Consider the following 12500-nt stretch of genomic DNA (forward strand, 5'->3'; position numbering starts at 1 on the left):
TAATTTGGTAGCAGGGTCTATAGGATTTAACTGAAAATACACTGCGATAGACTAGCGCCCTATCACAAACGGTAACAATCAACAATAAATTACTTGTCAGTTTAACATCAATTTCAATGGTCTTCTCTTCCACTGCCAAAAAGTGGCAGTTATCGTTCTTTACTTGTCAACCTCCACTCAGAACTTTACATTCCTCGTAATATCTTTATCTTGATTAAATGGCTCACCGCAGCTCACCATGGGCCCGGATATTGTGGGCCCTCCAAAGATTCACCCCCCCCCCTTCCCACAAAGCCCACCAATAAGGTGTACACAATTATGATAGCCATTGGGGAATAATAGAAGTCTTTGATAGACCAATTAAGAGGCAGGTTTTACAAGGGCAATTACTCCTACCTGGTGATGTTTGGGTGATTGGATTATCTCCCTTGGGGTCCTGAAGATCCATGTTGCTCAACAGCTCTTGGGGTGTTCTTAGATATAGTGAGTGGCGTGGTAGTTGTAGTTGTAATTTATGGTTGGGGGTGAACGTTGTTGTAGTTGTTGTTGTTGTTGCTCTTGTTGATAGAGTGTGTTGATTGTGTGTTTGGATCAAAAGGGGGTGTCAGTTTAGCTCAAATTATCGTTTGGTCACATGATACGGCAATTTGAGGTCAAGTTTGCATGCGTTTTTGATTTGGGATCGACGACAGGCTTTCTTTGTAATTGTTGTTGATGATGATGTTGATGGTGAAATTCTTCTTCTTCTTCTTCTTCTTCTTCTTCTTCTTCTTCTTCTTCTTCTTCTTCTTCTTCTTCTTCTTCTTCTTCTTCTTCTTCTTCTTCTTCTTCTTCTTCTTCTTCTTCTTCTTCTTCTTCTTCTTCAGCAATTGGGAAGTCTTGAGAAAAATGTTCATTTTAAATGATTTATATCTATCTATTATTGTTTATTATTGTTATCTATTTATTTTTTCTAAAAACCACAGACCAAAATTTATCTACGACGACGTGCACTTATTTTCAGGTCTGATAACCCAATTCCTTCTGGGCTCATTGTTGTAATGGAAATCTAACAAAAAAAAAAAAAAAGAATGACGCAAAATATTGTCCATTACAACAATGTTAAACTAGGCCCATAAGTAAATTCAGATATCAGACCTGAATATACGTGGCGATGTGTTTGTCAGAAAACCAAAAATACAGTAAATCAAATGAAGTTTATATGCATCTTTAACCCTCTCCTTACCAGCCATAGGAAAATCGTCACATTCGTTACAATACAACTCACAATTTTCTCATTCTGGTGTCTTTTGTACATGACAAAATTTAAAGAAATGCCTTGATTACAGCTATAAATACTAAACACTGTGTTGTAGAGCTCACTTGTTACTTTTTTGTTTGGGTAAGAAAAGTCCATTTTTTGTGTTGGGTGGCAGTGAATTTTCGGGGAAAATTCTAAAAATAGCTGGAAAGGAGAGAGTTCAATTGAAAACTCAGATTTTTGTTTTTACACATACGTCATTTTAAGTCCTAAACTTGATACAGGACATTCCGTCTAATCTGTGTGATCGGAGTGATCTGTGCGTTCATTGAAGTCCCCAATGTTCAAATCCGAGCATTGCGATAGTTATGCTCTTTATTGTTATTGGTGTCATATTCAAAGGGAGTTAACTCCCCTCAATTAATAGTCCCGTTCACACAGGGAGAATTATTATTGGGCTTTATGGAGAAAGGAGTTTAGAGTTACGTGCCCCTTGTTTTGTTACGAGTTGCCCCACGGTGTTTATGGCGCGCTGTGTGCTAAGTTTATTTCCGTTTTATGATTATGGTTCTATCCGCCATTGTGGCGTTCACATTAATGGGCCGTTCTCATCATTTCTTTCCGTTTTTCAAGTTTGTTGTTATCATAATACACTCTGTACTAACTAATATGTGTCCCTCTATGTCTCCACGGTGTGTTGTGTCGGACGAGCTAAAGGAAGAAAGTTACGGAAAGTTCGTGAAATTACGAAATGTTGACGTGTCCAATTTCATAACTTCATGAGCATTTCTAAGTCTTTAGAACTTGTTGAAAATGAAAGTTGATGCCAGACTACATCATCTAAATCATTTTGATACCAGGCTGCCAGAAGCATCGGACTGTAAAGAGTAATAAAACAAAAATGAATAGAACTGCTTAAAATAAAAAGAACAAAATACCAAACATGACGGAACGTTTCAAGTTTAACAATTTACCCAAGATTTTTCTACAGAGAAAACCTACAAAATTTCTCTGTCGTCTATGTGGAATTTAGTCATGTTGTATTTATGTCTTTATTGTTTTTTTACTTTTTTACTTATCTATCTATTTATTATTATTTTGTTGTTGTTGTTGTTGTTGTTGTTGTTGTTAGCTGAAGAAGGGTTTTAAGCTTGTTGAAAGCTGAATACAGATTGACTTTTTGGGTTATCAGTGACTTTTTGGCACACAGAATTATAATGTGTAACTGTTTACTATTTAAGTGACTGTTTTCAACACACATACGCCATTTTGTCTACACTCACAGAGCCTATCACTATCTGCTATAGTTTCGTCTACTAAGGGCTCGTAATAGTCAATCTCTCGGCGGGAGGTAGCCAGATAAAAGGAATGGCCAGGATGGTTTTTATTGGGGTGCTAAATACTCTCGGATCGTCGTTTTAGCGCGGGGGGGGGGGGGGGGGTGTTGGAAACGATGGGAAGATGATAGGGAGAGAAGTAGAGTGGGGAGAAATTATTGAAAGAAAGAACAAGTGAGGTTGCGGTTATGTGGTCTAGTAGTCCTTGGTTCGAACCTCGCAAGTTGAGTCCTTGGAGAAGGCTCTTTACTCATATTCTCTCACCCTAGTCAGGTGTAAAATGAGTACCTGGCCGTTAACAGGGTTGTCTCTATCTGAAAAAAATTGTAATATCGTCTAACAGGCGTCATGTCCCGTCCTAAATGTATAATGTTGTTGTTTGTCAGGGACCCCATGTAAAGCGCTTTGAGCACGTTTCGTGGATATTGCGCTCAAAAGCTAATTTTTTTAAAAGAAAGAGAGAGAGAGAGAGAGAGAGAGAGAGAGAGAGAGAGAGAGAGAGAGAGAGAGAGAGAGAGAGAGAGAGAGAGAGAAGGAGTATAAATTATAGAATTCATATTACTGGTATGATAAGAGATAAAAAAAGAATGACTCCAGTGCAGGTGATAAACGTTTGTGCGTCGTGGGAATTAGCGCTCGCATTCTTAACCATATGGTTTCTAATTGCTGGTCATAGGAACGTAATGATGTAATCATGGAGACGCCATTCTCTATCATAGAACGCAGTTTTGTAGGGAAAACAGAGAAATAATGAACGAGTACGGAAGATTAAACGCCAGACATGCAAACCGCGAAGTGCGATGTGATTAATTATTCATTTGTAGTCAAAGGGATATAACTCATGAAAACATATGGTCGTCAGGAAGGCTGGACGAGTTGCCGTTCTTGTGTTAATTACTGCGTGATATGTGATGAAGGGAGAGTTAAAAGGTGTTGTTAGTCAGTGAGAGGGACTGTCGGTCGGACGGTGCTAAAGTTAATTGAATAATGAACGCTGGTTGTTCTTCGAGTTATTATTGATGAATTAGGAATTTGGTCACCGTTAATAGGGTGTGAGGCCGCCCGATTGCTTTTGGACCATGGGGTAGACACTTGGACGTGTCAACTTATTAACAAGTCCATTTTAAAATGATTAGTCCTTTAGAACCATCAACTCGGAATTCATCGTGACTTACGTAACACGTCAAACGAACAGCAGCAATTGCTTACTACCCGTTAGATAGGACGGTTTTCAATTGAAGGCTGGTTTTCCAAAACTCGTTAAGTCGATTTTTCTACTTTTTGAGATGTAATTAACTTATTTATTTACTTATTTATTTATTCATTTTTATTCGTATATTTGTTAGTTTGTTTGTTATTTAATTTTTTACTCATCTGTTGAAAAGTTTTTATTCATTTTCCTTTTCCCTCCTATTCAGATCATCAGCTGGACGACGGTCAAGTCAGACGTTACAGAACGGCCTTCACCCGAGAACAGATTGGACGCTTAGAGAAGGAGTTCCTCAAGGAGAATTATGTGTCCAGGCCTAAAAGGTGCGAGCTGGCGTTGTCATTGAATCTACCAGAGGCAACAATCAAGGTAAAATGACCTGATTCGATTTTTAATTCTCTGTTGTTAAGAAATGAATGTTATATACAGGGATGTAAATCTTTCAGAATTTTTCTGAATTCAGAATATTTCAATTCATAAGAAAAAAAAATGAAAATAAAAAGAATATAAATAAATCAAATTGATAAAACAAAATATTTTAACAAAACGTATTATTAAATACTACTGTAATATAATATGGTGCATATAGGCCCAGGCATGACAAGCACTTTCTGTGTGCACTGAAACACTCCACTTGCTGTTTGGTGCGGAAGAGGTTATTTTCACTACAAACGTGATAACGTTATTTCCAGGCCATGAATTCAGACAGAAAATTTCTGACTGATTCTGAACTACATGGCAGTAATAGAGGTTTTTCAGAAAAAAAAATTCTGAAATTTTGTTCGGTAAATAGCCACTACCGGATGTTTTGTTTTCCTTTTTCGCAAATCAATGGATGCTTGTTGAAGTGTGGCGGAATTTGTGAATTTCTTCTTGGTTGAAACCCGAAGCTAAGTTGATATTTTTAGCAAATCTATTTTGTTACTGTCGCATGTGTTTGTTTTAAATTTATGTTACATTGATTTCTCTGGTTTTGGATTCGTAATTCTGATACTTAGATAAGATTCTAGAAAATTCTAGGACGATCCAATCACGTTGTTTTGTTTGGGTCTTAGTAAGAGAGTGAACTTACAGAATCAATCACAATCAGTCAATCAGATCTCGGCATCGGGTGATTTTTAAACTGAGAATCCTCAATCTTTATTTTAGATTCACCACTTTTCTTCACTTTAGTTCTTTGTAGTTATAAATTTAGACAGGCGTTTTTGAAAATGGCATCAACAAAGGTGACTGAATCAAAATCAAAACATCGATTTGTTGATAGACAATCTCCTATTGATGTTATAGATGTAACATCAACAAACAAATTTAGATGGGAATGGTTATCCCTTAAAGACAATCTGGGAGATTTCTTTTCAAGTTACATAAGAAAGATAGAGAAGGATGGGTTTGCATGGTGTTGCCTTTGTAAATCTGAGATTAAATATAGTGGAGGTGGTGTTCGATGCCTAAAAGTTCACTCTAAAAGTAAATCACACGAACGTAACAGAGCCATAGAATTTCAAATCAAAGACTCCCAGCAGCCATGCAAGCTACCAGAGACAAAATAGATGGAACATTTTCATCTTCTAGTTTGACAACATTGCCTCTCCCATATGGAGCAGCTCCTAATTTAGATAGTTTAGGACTTGCTAGGGAAGACTCCACTGTGCCTACTGGCCCCAGGCCAGTTTCACAAAAGGATAGAATTACTCACCAGGAGGCTTTCCTGTGTTCTTTTATGGCCGAGCATACTCTACCTCTTACCATGGCACCTCACCTTATTCAATTTGCACAGGAATTAGCAAAAGATCAAAAATCATTAGCTCAAATGCACATGGAGAGACAAACAGCCACTTACAAGCTCCGCTATGGGCTTATCTGAACTGGAGCATGTCCGCCTGGTCAAAGTCTTGCAAAATAGCCCCTTTTCACTTAATATTGATGAATCAACTTCTAAGGGGTCAAAAAAGAGAGTTCTTAATGTTTTAGTTTGTTACTATTGTAGTCATTTGAAGAAAAGTGTTTGTGATTTATTTGCTAGCATTGAAATGACAATTGTAAATGCAGAGACAGTGTTTGAGGCTGTTAGGAACCAGTTTTTAAAAGATCAGATACCTTTTACAAATTTGATTTCAGTGCTTTCTGACTCAGCTGCTTATATGAGGGGCTCATTAAATGGCTTTCAGACTAGATTAAAGGAAGTTGCACCTCACATCATTGATATTGATGGAGATGTTTGTCACCATATTCACAATGCTGTGAAGAAATTCACATCAATTCTTGATAGTAAGGGGATGGCTATCAGGCTCTTGGATGATTTATTTGGTGACTTTGATTATAGTTCAGATATACGAGATGACTTAAAGGAAATTTGTAGACTGATGGAGTTGCCAGAGCACACTCCCATTCAGAGAGCTGGACATAGATGGATGTCAATTTATGATGCCTCAGTTAGATTCTTAGAGATAAAAGATGCCCTTACAATTTTTTATTCAGTTTGGCTCACTGTAGAAGAAAAGAAAGAACAACAACAAAAAATATCTGCTCTTCTTAGACATGTAAAGAAAGACTCTAAGACTAGGATAATGCTCATTTTACACAGACTTAAAAACAAAAAACTTACACCAGCAGGTAGGGAGAGAAAAAGGAGGATAGTTTGCAAACTCTTTATGAAATCAAAAGAAAGTTTATTACTAGTTAATACCATTGTCAGCATTCTTCCTCTCTTTAAGAGTTTCATTCTTACCTTTGAAAAGAAAGAGCCAATGGTGCATCGACTTTTTGATGAGGCTGTGTTAGTTTTTAAGATTTTTTTGACTTGCTTCTTGACTCATGAATATGTAAATGAGTTTAGTAGGGACATCAGCAAAATCAGCATTGATTGTGATAAGATACATCCTTTGAAAAGAATTTATGTAGGTGATGCTACTCAGAAGATTTTAATTGACATGGATAGTCAGGAAGCAAATGCATTCAGGAAAACAGTGCTGTCAGCTTTCAGAGAGACAGGGAAATATCTTAAGTTCAAGCTTCCCATTACCAATAAAAACTTAGCCCTCCTTTCAACAATTGATCCAGAATTATGTGGTCATAGCAGGGCTTCATTAGGCTTACAAGATATTTATGATTTATTGCCAACCATAGTCAAACCTGAGGATAAAGATACATTTTCTACAGCAGCTTCCACCCTCCAAAGTGATACCAAATTTATTTCATCAATAAAAGAGAAGAAATTAGATAGGTGGTGGACAGAGGTGATATCAAACCCCCAATATGAAATACTAGGTCCGGTAATAAGAGCTTGTCTTTCTATCTTCACAGGGCCTAGAGTAGAATCATCTTTCAGTGTAATGAATAATATAATCACAGGCACAACAAACAGATTAGATGTAGGGACTTATGAAGCCATCCACAAGATTAAATACAAATTCCTTAAATGTGAAAAGAGCTGTGCAGAGTATTTCCATAGAGAAGATCCTGTACATAGTCCTGTCGATTCAGCCCTTTGCTACTACATGCAAACAGCTGGAAAGAGAATGAAGACTAAACATGAAAAGCCAGCAAAGGCAAAAGTTTCAAAAATTAAAAAAAGTATCAGTCCATCAAAGAGCAGATGAAGTAAGGATAGCAATAGAGCAAAATAATCCACTGGTCCATTATCTAAAACAGAAGAAAAAGAAATTTCAATGCCTTCTTTGAAAAGGAAATTTGTTGATACTGATGTTTGTAGTAGTAGTAGTAGTTGTGATAGTAGTAGGCCTACTTGTAGTGGTGGTAGCAGTGATAAAAGTATCATAATTAAACAACCATCCAAGAAGATGAAATCAGGTGATGATCTTAGATCTTTCTTTAAAGGAAAGTAGAAATCTCCACTTCATCAATAGGTCTTAGTTTTATGCAGTATACATATTATCATAGTGATAAATTGGCTACACATACTCTACTAGTTAAAATTAGCTTTTTACAAATACATCTGTAGTTTCAATTTTTTTAAAAGGAGTGTGCGAGTTGGTTTCAGAATTTTTTTTCATTTGCCATTTACATCCCTGTATATATTTTAATGCATATAATTTGGCGTATTCTTCGCGATTGAGAGATATAAACAGTAAAAGTGAAATCAAAAACTTATTATGCATTTTTTAATTGTTATTTTTAAAGAATGAAATAAATGAAAATATAAATAAATGAATAAATGAATAAAATAAATAAATATATAAATAAATAAATATATAAATAAATAAATATATAAATAAATACATTCCCTTTATTCATCCCTTAGGGGAAATTTTTCTTTAGGGTCAGCAGCAGTGCAGCGCCGCAATGTGAACTAAGGCTAGGTGACTTGCTTAAGGAAACACAACGCGGCGGGTGATCGAACTCGGTACCTTTCGGGTACGAAGCAAAGACCATACCGCTGAGCCACGCTGTCCCATATTTTTACCATATATCCATCTTTTTATTAATTGATTGATTTATTTATCAATCAAAAATCGATGACAACCCGACACTGCGAGTCTCTTCCATGATATGATGAAGTGTTAACTCACTCAACCCTAACACCGACTATATCCGTAGTTTACCCGGGTTACTTTAACCCCATGCCTATTTATTACATTTTCTGAGACAAATTATAGGCGTAATATCAAAGCTAATGTTTTTCATTTTAAATGTCAATGGTAGATGAGTAAAACTATCTTTGCACATGCTCGTTTTTAATACTTTTTTTTTCCAATTTTGAAAGTGGCAAAAGTCTCTAGGATTGAGTGAGTTAAATCATTTATAACCCACCATCTCCAAACGCTATGATATCGAGATGGATTTTGTGCCCCTAAAAATGAATCTAGAAATAAAATGAAGAGAAATACAAACGTTGCGTGTTTTCCAATACAACAAATAATATTTATTCTCCACCATCCCGAAGAGAAACGAACCCCCAAGTTTGATGTTTGAGGCTATAAATAGAATTTCCATCACCTTGTACAACCCGACATATCACCGTTTGGAGACGATGGGTCAAAGTTTAGAAAAATAAACGTAATTAAGCTTTTACATTGCGCAATATCCACTAAACGTGCTCAAAGCACTTTACAAGGGGTCCCTGGCCAACAGCAATACTTAACATGTAGGACGGGACATGACGCCTGTTAGGCGGTATTGCAATTTTTTTCGAACAGAGATAACGCTGTCAACGACCAGGTAATCACTTTACACCTGAGTACGGTGAAAAAAATGTGAGTAAAGAACCTTTTCAAAGGACTCAACTATGCGCCGAAAGAAGCTCGAAACCAGGACCTTCCGATCCGAAAGCGAGTGTCTTACCACAAGACCACATAGCCGTAATGATAATACATAATACTAATCATTTTTTCCCCATTTGCTTCCAGGTTTGGTTCCAGAACCGTCGTATGAAAGACAAGCGTCAGAGAATGGCCCTAGCATGGCCATACGGCATCGCAGACCCACACCTCTACGCCTACCTCGCCGCAGCAGCCGCATCATACCCCTACGGCATGGGCACGCCTCCAGGAGGCGTCCCGCCTTACCCAGGTGCCGCAGGCCTTGGGCTGGGCAGGGCTGGAGCTCCACCGACTGGGCCGTTTCCACCTGGTACTCAGATGCCCCTGTCTCCAACCCTTCGTCCAAGCCCGCCCTCGATGCAGCCCAACCCAGCGGAATTAAATCTTCTAGGAAATCTAACAAGCTCCTATCTGAGAGGAAACGGGCTTGCGGGGAGTCTCGCCGGACAACCGCCATTTTCTGCCACGCCCCCTCAGAATCATCCTCTCTTCCGGTCTCAACTCGATACGCAACAAACTATTTCCTTACTAGCCGCGCAAGCGCAGGCTCAAGCTCACGCACAAGCGGCAGCAGCCGCAGGATCTCCGAACAGTTCCGCCCTCTCATCCCCACCTCAGTTAGGCTCCTCCCCTTTTATGACATCACTCGATTCAGTCCGACTTGCAGCGGCCCTTTCATCCTCAAGGTCATCAGCAGCAGCTGCGGGCCTTCACGGGCCCCATCCGTACTCACCCAACCCCGGGGCCATCCCACAACAACAACATCAACAAAGGACACCCTCACCACCTTCCAACGGATTCGAGGCTCCAGGCCCGATCAGAAGAGGAAGTCCAAAACCTTTATCACTGACGTCATCATCCAAAACGATCACATCCGGTTCCTCCGCGCCCAAAGGACTTTTCAGACCTTTTCAAACGGAAGCGGAAAAGACGTCATGATTTTCACTCTCCTGTCTCATGTATGCATTGACAACGTTCATTATACAATAATTTCAATGAGGACACTTCTTCAAAGACCATAATTAGAATAATCCTTGAACAATGTCTCAATAGATAGTATGCGCTTGGCTTAGAAGCTTACAACATTGCCATCCGGAAGTACAACGGACCAACACACAAAACCATGTGTAACCTTGAACGTTTATAGTCTGGTTAATACAGTTTAGTGAGAATTACTCATAAACGTGGATGACAAAAAAAAAAAAAAAAAAAAAAACAAAAAAAAAAAAACAAAAACAAGAAAAACAAACCAAACCCCTAACAAAACAAACCAATAACAAAGGCCTGAGTGACATCATCTTCATTCTATCTATAATAAAAATTTGTCGATAACTATTCATCTCTTTGGCGGTCTAAAGATATGATGTAAATTTTTATTTTGAAAACATGTTTATTAAGGCGTTTTGTCTGATTTTCCCCCCTTCCTTTTCTCGTTGTACATTCTCTACCTCAAATGTTGGTTATGTGTTGTTACATCAATTATAGATAGAATGCGCTTGGCCAAGGAGTTCACAACATTGCCATCCGGAAGTATAACGGACCAACACACAAATCTGTGTAACCATGAACGTTTATAGTCTGGTTAATACAGTTTAGTGAGAACAACTCACAAACGCGGATGGCAAAAACAATAACAAAGGCCTGAGTGACGTCATCTTCGAACTATCTATACCTATCAGAGGAATGCGTTTGTCTCCGGTTGTCTCCCTTAGTTGTGTCCAACACAGTGGTGAACACCAAAGTGAGGACGTCTCGTATTATACATAAATACAACACAACTGAGAGCGTGATGATGGTTTCAACGAATGAACAAAACTTAGTTTACCCGTAGCCATCGTTCACTTGATTTAATAGTTTGACCTTATTTTCTCTGTTTTTGCACCGTCTAGTGAGTTGTCGTTAGTAGAGCTCAAGGAAACGATCCATTGGTTGAACTATTGAATAGAACTCACGATTTGTTTTCTTTTGTGACTTGTCTTTTGACGTTATTTTTTAGTCAGTGTCAGGCTATAGACAGTTCGAAGATGACGTCACTCAGGCCTTTGTTATTGTTTTTGCCATCCACGTTTGTGAGTTGTTCTTACTAAACTGTATTCACCTGACTATAAACGTTCATGGTTACACAGAGTTTGTGTGTTGGTCCGTTATACTTCCAACACACAAACTCTGTGTAACCATGAACTTGTATAGTCGGGTTAATACAGTTTAGTGAGAACAACTCACAAACGCGGATGGCAAAAACAATAACAAAGGCCTGAATGACGTCATCTGCATACTATCTATAGTTCAGTGAGCATTACTCATAAACGCGGATGAAAAAAAAAAAAAAAAACATAACAAAGAGCTGAGTGCCGTCATCTTCGAACTATCTACAACTTTTTTTAACACATAATAAAGATACTGTGCGCTTGGCTAAGAAACTCAAAACATCGCCATCCAGAAACGGACCAACACACAAGACTAGATATTATGTGTAACTGTGAGCTTTGAGTGTTGGCGGATGTTTTGAGTTTAAAAAATAAATAAACACACAGCATCAATGAAATCATCAGGGAAAATTTGAAGTTTCAATACACTCAGGGTGTTGTTCCATGAATGAGACAAACAAGACTAGAATTTACACTCAGGGTGTTGTTCCATGAATGAGACAAACAAGACTGGTATTTACACTCAGGGTGTCGTTCCATGTATAAAGCAAATAAGACACGTATTTTCCTATTCGAGTCTCTAAATAACTGACAAATTTAAAAAACATGATGATCTCTGAACGACAAAAAGTCACTTAGCAGATTTTGTCGGCCGAAGACCTCAAAGACTGATTCAGTATTGAAAACATTTGAACTATGCTATGATAATATGTATATAATTAATACTTAAATACTGTCATCACAATCATGATCATTGTCACCATTATAGTCTTTGTGAATATCATTATCATCATCATTATCATCATCATCATTATCATCATCATCATCATCATCATCATCATCATCGACACCACCACCTCTAGATCATCATCATCATCATCATCATCATCATCATCATCATCATCATCATCATCATCATCATCATCATCATCATCATCATCGACACCACCACCTCTAGATCATCATCATCCTTCTTATTTATTCTTACAATTACTTCCATTTTATCACTAATTCGAGGGATAACTTTTTACAATAATGATTTACGACCAATTACTTGTAATGTAATGATTATTTATATGGTTTTTGAATAGTGAATGAATGAAGGAATGAATGAATGAATGAATGAATGAATGAATAAATAAATGAATATGGCCGCGCTGTCTCTATGGACGCTTGTCGTGAATGTGTGTGTTTCTTCGATTGTGTCTGTCTGTTTCTAGTATTCAGTAAGTGTTGAGTAAGAGAGAGAGAGAGAGAGAGAGAGAGAGAGAGAGAGAGAGAGAGAGA

The 12500-nt window shown here is 37.8% G+C and overlaps 1 protein-coding gene across 3 annotated transcripts in view; it reads left to right on the forward strand.

The window, feature by feature from the left end:
* LOC144958284 (uncharacterized) overlaps positions 1–11408 on the forward strand; it is a 37126-nt gene extending 25718 nt beyond the window's left edge. For 2 of the 3 annotated variants that reach the window (XM_078890154.1, XM_078890155.1), the window contains 2 exons: positions 3996–4156; positions 9154–10315. In XM_078890154.1, coding sequence (XP_078746280.1) covers positions 3996–4156; positions 9154–10005 — 1013 coding nt within the window. In that variant the 3' untranslated portion in view covers positions 10006–10315. Of the gene's footprint in view, positions 1–3995; positions 4157–9153; positions 10316–11356 lie in introns of those variants that run through there. The other variant, XR_013642393.1, reaches the window with a different exon arrangement.
* The last annotated feature ends 1092 nt before the right edge of the window (positions 11409–12500 follow it).

Source organism: Berghia stephanieae, chromosome 12 (genome assembly GCF_034508935.2).
Source record: "Berghia stephanieae isolate SIO BIC M18660-M18661 chromosome 12, UCSD_Bste_1.3, whole genome shotgun sequence".
NCBI lineage: Eukaryota > Metazoa > Mollusca > Gastropoda > Nudibranchia > Aeolidiidae > Berghia > Berghia stephanieae.